Source organism: Perna viridis, chromosome 1 (genome assembly GCF_037379345.1).
Source record: "Perna viridis isolate PV_CMFRI_1.1 ecotype Kerala chromosome 1, ASM3737934v1, whole genome shotgun sequence".
NCBI lineage: Eukaryota > Metazoa > Mollusca > Bivalvia > Mytilida > Mytilidae > Perna > Perna viridis.
Window position 1 is genome coordinate 9,622,165 of NC_142445.1, and position 12,525 is coordinate 9,634,689.

General features: G+C 32.3%; 1 protein-coding gene across 6 annotated transcripts in view; it reads left to right on the forward strand.

Annotated features, from left to right (window-relative positions):
• The window catches only part of LOC148627148 (plexin-A4-like), a 219,591-nt gene that overhangs the window by 124,162 nt on the left and 82,904 nt on the right, over positions 1–12,525 (forward strand). For all 6 annotated transcript variants that reach the window (XM_088568591.1, XM_088568599.1, XM_088568559.1 and 3 more), the window contains one exon: positions 3,351–3,493. In XM_088568591.1, coding sequence (XP_088424717.1) covers positions 3,351–3,493 — 143 coding nt within the window. The remainder of the gene's footprint in view (positions 1–3,350; positions 3,494–12,525) is intronic.

Here is a 12,525-nt window from a genome sequence, read left to right on the forward strand (position 1 = left end):
ATTCTTGACTTAAATGCAGTTGATCTGTTTCCTCTGATTATGTTATTCTGAATTATAGGCCAGTAATAGTCTGCCCCTATGAGTAGTTCAAATTCAAACTTGTCATCTTTTGTAATTTGGTAAGCTAGCTTGATTTCTTTCAAGTAGTTTAAGTTTGCACTTTATGTACATATGTCTTTAGTTGTGTTGTGTGCAATTTCTGGTAGTGTTAATACAGGGATTGGCAGTTTTCCATTTTCTGTAACCTAATCCAGTTTCAAAGTGTTAAACATTTGTACTCTCACTTGTGTCTCCAAATCCAGAAAGATTCATGGTTTCTACTCCAGTTGATTTCAGTAAAGTGCTGAATTGTCCCAACATTTATAGAATCATTTTTCTCTATGACAGTGTTTTCTTTGCAAAGACTGGTATGGTGTCACTTTTGACATTTCTACATTTTTTTGTTGATTCACAATCAGAAAGGCTGTGGTTACCCAAAAAATTAAAGCAAAGATGTTCTTGTTTGACAATCTACATACTTTATTGCTACAAATTATGGAAGGAATATGCACACTGTTTTTGTATTGGGTGAGTTACTCACAGGCTTGTTGTATTTATTAGATTAGGTGTTCCATACTTTTCTCTGGTGTCTGCTGTTTGTTTAGAATGTGGCTGTTGTATTAGGGTTTTTGAATGTCTCCTAGTTTCTGGGCATTGTCTTTGTAACGGTTTTGCCTGCTTCCATGTGGTCCAACTCATCAAATATTCCCCTGTATTTTTTCTAATGTCATGTAAGTGGGGGGAAGTTTTCTTGCTAATGAGGTGCGTATTTCTCAAAGAAGCTTGTTTAAAATTACTGGTGCTAAAAATGCACTGTTTGAGTTGTAAGGCACCCTTGTGATTTAAGGGCTCTTATGTATGTTTCCATTTGGTCGTAATTCTGTGAAAGTTCTTTTATTCGTGGGTACCAGTTTTTGTGGTTTTATCAGTTCATAGATTCTTGAATTCGTGGATTTTACAACTCTATCATACAAACGAATGGGAAGTTTCCTCCTTGTTGGGAACCCAATGAAAAAGCCATAAAATTGTTACCGAATGAACAATGATACTTTCACAGTATTGACAGAGACCATTAAGTGTGTTTTTCATTGATGGCTTGCATGTATCTTTGTCTTTTTTTTGTTGTTGTTTTCTGTACCTCTCTTTTAATAAAAAAAAAATTGCATTTTCATAATTTGCATTTGTCAGTGAAAATCCTGTAACTGTTTTGAGTGCTTCACCTCTGAGTGGTGATTTTAAGTAATTGAAGTATTGGACATTGCTCAGAGATGGGTGTTCATATGCCGCTGATTCGTATTCGTATGAATTCCAAAATGAATTCCATTCAAAAATGTCACTGTCTTTTGTACTAAGGTTTAACCTGGGCAGTTTATTGTGTTCATGAGCAAAACTGTAGGACTGCCGATTTTCTTGTGTACTTGGATAACTTTGAGTGTAATGCTGCTGTGTACCTGTATATTGTGGTTGTGAGTTATGTTCATTAATAGAAGCCTGACTATGATGTGCACTTGGAAATTGTGACTGGTTTTCAACAGTGCATTCAACAGGTTCAGAAGGAGGTGGATCTGGTTTTGAATTTAGTGTAGATAACCTAAGCAATAAAGCTTACAGACCTGTCAGATCTTTATCTCTATGTTAAACTCATATTCTGTGTCTGCTACTTCTGTTTTTATACTCTCTTACAATGTCCTCATCTAATTGTTTCTTTTTCAGCGAATTAAGAGTATTTGAAAGTTCATTAACATAGACACTATCACTCTCTTGCTGTTTGATTTCATCAGGTGTCTTTTGGAATTCTAGAAATTGCTCACCTGTGTCCTCCTCGCATTGATTTTAAGCTTGGTATTGTTCATCCTGGTCATGGCACCTATATTGACTAGAGCTTTGTCGTGCCGTATGTCCATTTTGTGTTTTGGATTAAAGATACAAAGACGTACTGTTGTTTTTGACTACAGGTCATACTATTGTTACAATATCTATGTGTGTGATTTCTGTCAGTTGTACCACAAAAGGTTTTGATTGGTATTGTTTAGGAACAAGGGACCAGCAGAAAGCATTTTCATGATGTCTGGATAATATCTGGAGTCAAAGAGTATGGATGCCTCTGAAATTTTACCACAAAGGAGAAGGTTCGGTTAATGCCAATTTTGGCCGCTAAATTTGAAATAGTTAAAAATAAAGATTTTTATCATTTTTGTATACATAAGTGTCTACATCAGCTAGTATGATAAGATCAAGGCCAAAACAGAAATGCATCTTGTGATTGTTGCACCAACAAAATTGCCTAAATAATAAAAAACTCATAAAATATCAATATTCCAGCATATTTTTGACGGTTTTAGTGAAAAACAAATGTGGCCGCACGTGTGTTCATTCTTGATCTTTATATATATTGTAAAGAATTTTGAGATAAAACATATATGTCAATATTTTGAATAAACATGGATGCGGTCACTTCTGTTTTAGGCAAAAACTATTGAAAAATATGTGCAAAAATTCAACAAAATTAAAGATTTCACTAATATTGTGTTAATTTTGACCGTTATATGGTCAAAAACATTCATGATATCACCAAAATCTGCTGAAATGTATTTACTACAACCATTATCCTTTCAAAAACATTCTACCACTTTAATTCTGGTCAAATTTTTATCCTGTGTCAAACATTTAATAGCAGCTATTTAAATTCATAGACATATCAAGCTTAATTGGTGTGTCCATACTTGTCTTAACTGCCAGAGATTTGAACCCTGTAGTCATATCAAGTTACACCCTGCAAATCAGTTTATTAAATGGATGTAGTGTGGGTTAATGTCTGTCAGTACATTTAACAAAACCTCTCAGTTTCACCTTGTGTGAATCACAAGAAATTTATTTTGATCTTTGTTGTGTTGGTGTCATGCTCTGTAAACTAAATTTGTTAATTATTTTTGTTTCAAATTAAACTTGTGAATCTGGTATGATGCCCTAGTTTATTAAGAACCAAAAGTTTTAATTGGAGGCAAATGAGACATTGACTCTTACATGTAGTAAAACAAATCTGCAGGATAAGTTTGTTTCATTATATTATTAAGTAAGGTGTGGTATATATATGTTTTGTAACATTGTTTACATCAAACTACCAATTGAAAATAATTCTTATAACAAAAGTATGAATAGTCGTCCCATTTGAGTTATTGCCTTTCAAAGGCCAAAAAAGACTTTTCTGGACCTGGTCTTTAGAGCCTATGTATAAATTTTTAAGGGAAAATTGAATGTCTACTGGAAACTCATACTTATATTTTTGTACTAATATCAAACAAAATTTTCAGATTTCTCCAGATAGAGGACCACTCAAAGGTGGCACTTCAGTAACCATAACTGGTAAAAATTTAGGATTTAAACCAAGTGTCATTTCTATACGAATTGGTGTAGCTACGTGTACAGATGTCAGATTGGTTTCTCCATCAAACAAGTAAGTTCATAGAAACTGTCACAGAAACTTAATTTAATGAAATATTGAAGTAGGGCACCCTCTTTCTCTGCATGTGATTCAAATGTTCTTGAGGCCTCACATTAGCTAAGCATGGGCATATTATTCCCTGTCATGGGATAGCCGTCTTTTATCAGTAACTCCTCCTACACTTAGTGAGCACAGCAAAGCAGTGTGAGCTCTATGGTTATTACATGTACTATCTTAATTTCCCTTAAGGTTTCCCAATATACTAACGAAAAAAAGTCATGTCTAGGAAGTAACCAAATAATAACTGTTGTAACGGAGAAAATTCATCGTTTCCTTAAATTAAAATAAAGATTAAGCTTACATTTCAGTAAAAATAACTTCATCTTTTCTGATAGTTTTCAAGTCTTGTCTAATTTTTTTATTTTTTAAAAGAAGTGAATATGATGTGTTTTTATAAAGTTCAGAAACTTTGTGGATGTACATGCATGTATCTCTGCTGTTCTACTGTTGTTGTTGTCAAAGAACCTAACCCACCTCGGGAAAAATATAACTCCAATTGTATTATCCAAATCGAGCATTGCTTTTCTAAGATAGGAAAAGCAATCAGTTTCTTTTTGGAATTTACATCTGTCAGTTGCATTAACCTGGAAGCCTGGGTAATATTTTTGTTCCACAGGTTTCTCTCAAATATAACCCTATAGCTATCCTAGGGTCGCTTATGGTCTCACTATCGTATTAATATTCCTATAGACCTCTATAGTGAAGTGCATATTTTAGGATTTTGAAAAAAATATGTAAATTGATTCAATAAAACTTTCACTTATGTAGCATTTCTAAGGACATGTGAAAAAATAATTTCCCGCAAAAAAGTAGGGTGAGTCCACTAAGATCGAACAGAAAAGTAGTTTTGAAAAATAGCCATTTTCTCTACTTTCACTTTCGTTTTGCACTCATCAAACCAACCTTTTCGGTGGAAGATTTTTATGTTATAATGTTAGATTTTCTTTACAGAAAGTTTGCTATCTTATAGTGTTATGTTTGCTCTATTTTATAAGTCATTGTTCATATCTTTTGACAAAACATTAGTTTGTTGAGAGGCAAAAAGAAAATGCACTATATTTTTATATCATCCATGTTTTGACGCACACCTGCTCAAGGATATGCAATGTGATACTGGTACCTTATGATATTGACGAGGGAACCAGATTATCAGTTTGGCCGGAATTTTGTTTACGTCACTTGATATGTGTTAAACATTCTCACCATACATGGAGAACAGTAACATTTCTGGTATCTATACAAATTACATCTGACCCACTAAAACTGAAAAGGATGTTGTTAGAGATGCCCTTAATGGTTAAAAATTGTAAAGTATGGCGAAGTCCTACAAAGTTATTGACCATTTTGAAAGTGAAGGGAAAAGGGGGATGGGGCTGGACGGTACACATATGGTGAAGTTCACAGTGCTCACTGATTTAGGCAATGCCTACTCCATATTAAAATATTGTTTAGTACATGTTAATTGAAGTCCAATTTTTTGCTGACATTATAGGACAACTCCCTCCATACATATAATCAAGGAGTTAAATATAGAAGGATTCACATCTCGTAAATTATTGCAATATCTCATGTGGCAAAATTATAGTATACCAGCCACGGCTACTTGCTGTCTATACAGTCAAAATTAGGTCATATAAAACATTGATTATCTCAAAAGCATTTGAAGCTACAGCTATAAACGTCCTTATATACACTGTCAGATCATGTTTATCAATTTAAAACAAATTTTATGATGATCGTTTGGGTTTTAAAGAAGAAGTGAGAACTTTAATTTAAGAAGGAATGCCTTTCTTGAGGGCATGACTCCGGCCGCCATTTTTTTTTATATCAACAGTTGGTCAAATAAAAACGTTGATATCAAGCAAGAACGGGAGGCTACAGCCACAAAATTTTGTATATACACCCTTGGACCATTTGTGATCAATTTGAAATAAATTTTATGATAATAGATTGGGTTTTGAAAAAGGAGATTAAATTTTAAATTAATAGGGTAACTGCCATCAAAGGGCAGGGCCGCTTAGTAAGGAGTCAAAACAAAGGCTTGTATAAAGGTTGATATCACAAATGCAGGGAGAGCTACAACTGTAAAACTCCTTGTATACACCCTCATGCCATTTCTGATAAATTTTTAACAATTTTTATGACAGTTGATCAGGTTTGGAATGAAGGAGTTTGAATTTTTAATGAGGAGGGAAGTACGCCTTCGAAGGTGGGACCAGGCTGAAAATTTGATAAGAGATTAAGATCTCAAATATCGAGGTATTGATCAAAACAAAACAAGGAAAAAGTCTGGAGGCAACTTGAGGTGGGATATTTTGATTCGTTTTTCAGACCATATGGGTCAGAATACCTACATTTATCATGATAAAATGTTAAAGTGATGGAAATCGTCCGCCATTAACAGGGCATGTTCACCTTCAATGAAATTCATCATGGGTAATCTTGCTGTAAATCGCCTTACGCAACATATTTATTATCGTACTGTGTAAAATTCTGTGAGATTACAATCCTTACTATATATATATATGTCCTTGATACAGATTGTGTCTATCAAGTCAAACTTCATTATCTTAAAATGTAAGTTCATGATTTTTTCAAATTTTGCATATGCGTTTGGAACACTATACTGACCAACAAAAACCAACTCTTACATCTCAAATATTTATAGTAAGTCCGACATTGGCATTGAAATACTACAAAGGTCACAGGTGGCATTGTATTTGATTGTGGGGTTTGTTATCGGTATGTCTAATAACCCCAAGGCCAGAAATCGTAGTGACTCAATATACACTGGATTAGTCAATATTACAATATGCAGTGCAAGGTAGAGGGTTGTTTCATGTTCAATGGCTCTCGTAAAAGTGTTTTTTTATCATCCCTGACCCAAGGAATGATTTTTCACTGTGTGAGCAATGGTTGGTAAACATAAATTTCCCTGTCACTGCTTCAAATACGTATAGGAGAGTTCATCGTGATATCATCACTTACCTGTAATTTTGGTTTTGGTTGGCAAAAAATCCATCGATTGGCATGGGGCCTCAACTTCAAATCATTATAACTTTTTCATTTTTTAAGATAATTAAAAAGTTCTTTTGGTTCCCTACACTGCCAATATAACTCATATTGTCCATGGGATTTTTAAATAAATATTTAGTAACTAGACTATATGAGCATATAATTTTAAATTGATTTTATATGAAAATGTAAATATCATTTCAAATTGATTTTTTCCAGTAAAAGAGCTATAAATTCACATACAAAATATGAACTATTTCATCTGAATGTGAAACATTTGACAGAACCAATACTGGATATAAAATAACAATGTTATAAAGATTTGAAAATTGGGAATCTAATCATGGAATTGTCAATTGTTTATTTAGTTGTTTATTTGCCAACCAATGCAAATTAGTGAATAAGACATCACTAACAAGATTGGAGAACTCTCCCTTTTCTTTGCACGCAATCTTGCTAATTGCCCCATAAAGTCACATTGCTGGGTATCATCACTAGCACTCTCAGAACTGTCAAAACCTGAAGACGACATTTCTTTGATTGCACTTAGCCAAGTTATGCTTACAGGGCATCTCACCCTTTTCGTATTATTTGCAGATCCCAATTACTCCAATAGACTATTATGACTGTATTTCTTAGAAGTATGATAATTGTTATTTACTTTACCCTAGGATTGGTTGACTTTTTGACACACTAATAAGTCAGTCAACTTCTAATAGGCTTTCAAATTGTCATCATGCACTAAAGAAACAGCAGGTCATCAATGATATTTCTTACATACATGTACAATTTTTGTAAAACCATAGTTATGGAAAATAAGTTATATCATAATTTTGCAGTAAACATATATCATGTTGAAGTAAAAGATACATAAAAAAATATTTAGTTGCACATTTCAATATCCAAATAAAAAAGAGGAGGGCTGCAGGGTCAAAGGAAATTCAGATAAGGTTGGCAAGTGACTGGGAACCTCTTACATTGTAGTAGTAGTCTATTTATATACAGATAAGATGAGGTTTGGGTTTTGTGTTTTCAAAAGCAGTACTGAAATCCATTTTTTTTTTCAAATTGTAAAATATTTTTCCAATGGAAAAATACTCATAAAGCAGTCCAGGAGGTAGGTACAGATTTTTCAAATTGCATTTGATTAAGAACACAAGTTGGATATGGTCCATTTTTCTTCACATTTCGCTGGAGAAAAAAACTTGGGTTCCAAATTTATTAGGACCTTCTTTTTACATATCTTTTAAAAGTTCATGTTCCATACACGTATGTGTATATCATGTATATGAACTTTTCGATGATTTGTTGAGTACATGACTGTAAGTGGGAAATTTTTTCCATTATGCAGTTTCATTCTTTTTTCCTAGTGAACTGTTTAACTAGGACTAAATGTAAAAACAAAGACATTATAGATGTAAATCCTTAACAAATCACACACTACTAAATTGGTCCACTAAGGAAAAGTAATTGACTGGCTTTTTGGGGAATTGAAAATGGAGCATTCCCAATCCCCAAATTTGCCTATATATATGTATATATTTAATATAATAGTGTCACAGCAAAACATTGTATATTGGTATGGTGCTGACAGCAGCATCTGTGTCATTGTCTATATTCACTTGGTTTTTGTGTGATGACTTTATAATTATAGTTGATCAGTTGTTATGAAAGTTTAATATGATTTTATTAACTACTAAAGAAATGCTCTTATATTCTTTTGAGTTTATGGTCATACAATAAAAAGTTATTTGTATTCTTCTTCTGTTTAATTTGCTGAAATGTGAGAAATGCCTTTCTATAACAGTCTACAATGTCTTTCAAAAACTGTATGCCATTGTTTTTCCAGTTACAATACTGCTCCAGTCTTAGAAGAGTTAATCTTTAAACCAGGTATTGATGAAAACCTGTTAAAACATTTGAGAGTTTCATCTACAGATTGTTCACTACCATCCAATGTAAGAAAAATGTCATCAGTATACTGACTTAAAAGCATTTCTTTATCATCTATATAAATTCCATGGATGTTATGATTAGATTTTAGTTTTAATGATAGTGATTCAACACCTATAATAAATAGGTAAGGAGATAATGGATCCCCTTGTCTACAACTCTTTCAAGATTGAAAAAACTGGATAAATATCCATTGTTGATAACACAGCTCTTAGCCCCATTATATAGAATCTTGAACCGTCTGCAGATTGACTGACCAAAATTAAAACTATTAAGAGATTTCTTTAAAAAGTTCCAGTTAATGGAATTGCCAAAACAAAACTCGGAAAAATGAAAAACAAATTCTATGAAATTATTGGAACTCATTAATTGTATGGAAATAATGTTCTTGACTTGCTGACATCATACGTATAAAAAATATTTTCTAGAAGGCTGCCATTTCTTTTCAACATGACCACCAAAATCGGCAAAATGTCAACATTGTTTGATTTCAATGAAAATTGAATTCTAGAGTATTCATTGTATTCTTAACTCAATGACAGCTTCAAAATTTGACTAAATTTGACCATTTGCCGGTTATGGCGACTTCTGTGTTTTGGTATCACTTGTTGACATTGATCTGATATTCATCTTCAGGAGTTCAAGAAAAAATTGATCATCACAATGAATTTTACATGAAAAGCGTTTTCAATATCACCTGAAAGATATAACTCAGATATAGTGTCTTTAATACAGGTCTTCACTTCATGTGAAAACAATGGCTGAATGATCAGTTTTGTAGCCAGGTAGTATTTTTGAGTTTTTCATCAGTGAAAATAAGTCTTCACTCACCAAGAAATAGTCAAGTCTACTCTGTTTAATAGGAGTGCATTGACGCCATGTAAACTTTTTATCATTAGGATGATATGTACGCCATGGATCAAGGAGTTCAAATGTTTCAACAATTTCTTCAATCTTTTTTATGAGAGTTAGGGTTCCTGTTATTCAAAATTTATATGTATCGAAGTGAAAATCTTGAACTACATTCCAGTCACCACATAATAAAAAAAACTGGTATATGTAAAACCAGATTTTTTGTAAAAAATCATCAAACAAGCATGATTCATCTGTATGATATCAAAACATTAACAAAAGTTAACCTTTGCTCACAAGAAGATAAATCTAGGTCTATGTACCACCCATTATGGTCAGTTTTTTTAATCATGAATATTAAAATCTAAAACTTGTATGAACATAACACAAACACCAGCATATCTACTATTACAGTGACTAAAAAAGCATTTGCTACCCCATTCATCTTCCCAAAATTTTTTAACACCTTCACTACTGTGAGTTTCTAGAAAACAGACTATAGATGCTCCCTTTTCTTTAACCCAATTAAAAACATCTAATCTCTTTTTCCTATTTCCAGAAAGACCCCGAACATTCATAGACAGAACTGTTATATTATTATCAATACTCATTATTTAATAATATCTACTAATAAATAAAAAAGTACATTAGTCAAACAATTTTCTCTCATCCAAGCATCTCTTAGAGATGTGAAGGATGAGGGACATTATCATAATGGGCCTGTGGCTCAAGAAGGGTATAATATAGTATATTAATTGAGCTGTAAACAAGCCTTCCACTGACCAATAAAGAACCTTCTCAGAGAAATGTCGCAAAATAAAAGATTACAATATATATATATAGGTCAATAATACAATCTTATAACCAAAAGATCCACATATAATCAAATGTAAAAACTGAAATTAATACTATTAAGGATGTTGAACATATAAACTTATTTATTGTATGAGAATTTATATAATGATATACAAAGACCATAGCAAAAACTTAATTGCTTTACACCAAATAAAATTTACGTACAATACTGGTGAAATCTAAACAGAAATTCTTAAATTATTTTCTCAGTAATTTAATTGGTGGAACAGCAGAAAATTGTTGCTGAGCTCAAACAGTAACAAAACTAATCAACCTGTTGTATTGCTTGTTTGTCAATATGACACATGTATACATACATACATACATACACACACATATATATATATATATATATATCAGACTTAAAAAGGCACCATAATAGAGCGGAAGATGAAAATTACAAGGCTAAACTTATAAGTCTGAAAAATACAAGTCTAAACAAACTTAAAATCAAACACAGTTTACAGTTTTTAAACAAACATTAACTAAGATATTCTTCATATCATGACATAGGCAATTATTTAATACATATTACTAAGAAATGTTAACTTGATGGTATTAACTAGTTTGTATGATAGTAACCAAACACATTTCACAAAAATGTGTGGCAAAGGAAATAGAAATTGATAAAAGAGTATAATCAGTACTAATGGTGTTTAGTAACAATTACACATGTTTATAAACATATACATGTACCATCAAATACAAAAAAGGGTCAGATCCTGTTAATTATCTAAGTTATATCAATCAAACCATAAAGATTTTATAAATGTTACAATAAGCAGTTACTATACCTCAAATCACTATATAACAGTCTCCAACCACAATCATTTTATTTAGGGTGACTTCAGAAAACAAAAATATTTCAACTGTCTTCATATCTTATTCTCCACTACAGAATGAGTTAAACAAGTACCAGCCAGAAAACATAACTGAGGAGATTTGGTCCCTCCCTGTTTGTTTATATACTGGACAACAGTTGTGTTGTTGGATCTGATCAGTACTGACTGGCCCATCAAATGTTTCTGAAAAATGTTTGATAGTTCTGATCACTACTTCCATTTCTAGCCTGTTGATATGCTTTTTGATATCTGAAGCCTTCCACTCTCCCTGGAAAATTTTATTACTGCATTTTGGGTTTAGTAAAGCGTCGCTATGAAAAGACGTTTTGATAAATGCACATGTACTATTTACCAATTGATCCAGGTCTGACTTTGTAAAAGTGTCCTGGAGGGATCTTTTTATGTCCCTTAAGTCTGAGTGAATAACTCATCATGTCAACATTTTCAATGCTGCCCTCTGCCACATCTGAATGTGTTTGTTTGTCACACTTGGCTGGTGGATTTCCTTGAGTATTTCCTTGATTTGGTTTCTTAGGAGCTAACATTGTTTGAACAGTCTTATTACTATCCATGTCTTTATTCCTATTGTCTCCAGGCATGTTTGTATCACTTAAACCAGAACTGGCTGAATACTAATCAGTCCAAAATCTGCACAAATTATTAGTTGATGCACAATATCTTTTGAAATCAATAAAAAATCCAAACAAAAATCACAAATTCAGAAAGTACATCAGAAAAACAACATCCACAAGTAACTTTTATGAAAATAATCCAATAGAAAACTTATCAAATGTCAAAAAATCTGGAGAGCTATCTTTGCTCACTTTCACCTTGTTGGCCATCTTAATCCTTCAATATTTGTCACCATATATATTTAATCATATTGCACCACCATTTTGATTCATCAAATTTTATAGGAGTTTTGGGACTTTGTTGATTTTTTTACATGCTACACTATAGGAACACTTTGTGGATGCAATTCTTCAGAGACCACTAAATGGATTTTGTTCAAATTTTGTGCGATTGTTAGTAACATATGTGGTTGATAATATTGCACTGCCATTTTGATGTGGAAAATTTTACAGGAGTTCTACATAAACACACAAATAGATATGAAAAGTTTTTTTGTAGAAACAGTGGTCAGTTGTTTATTGTTCAAAGTAGAGTTATTCACATGCCAAGGTTGTAGTATTTGAATTTGAGTTCTGAGATAAATTGTAGGTCTTCCTTTAAGATGTAGGATGATGTCACCATGGTTTATCTATATAAAAGGCAATAACAAAAATACACCAACCTCACAAAATTCACTATCATGATAGAGTACTTTAGTATTAAACTTCATGTCTTTTGCCATCCCTAGTTTTTAGTTATATTATTTCAAACTTTGTGAAATATGTATTTTGTACAAGTATGTTATTTTGTTATTTGAATATAAATTTTCTGCTATAAGCAACACTATGTGGACTA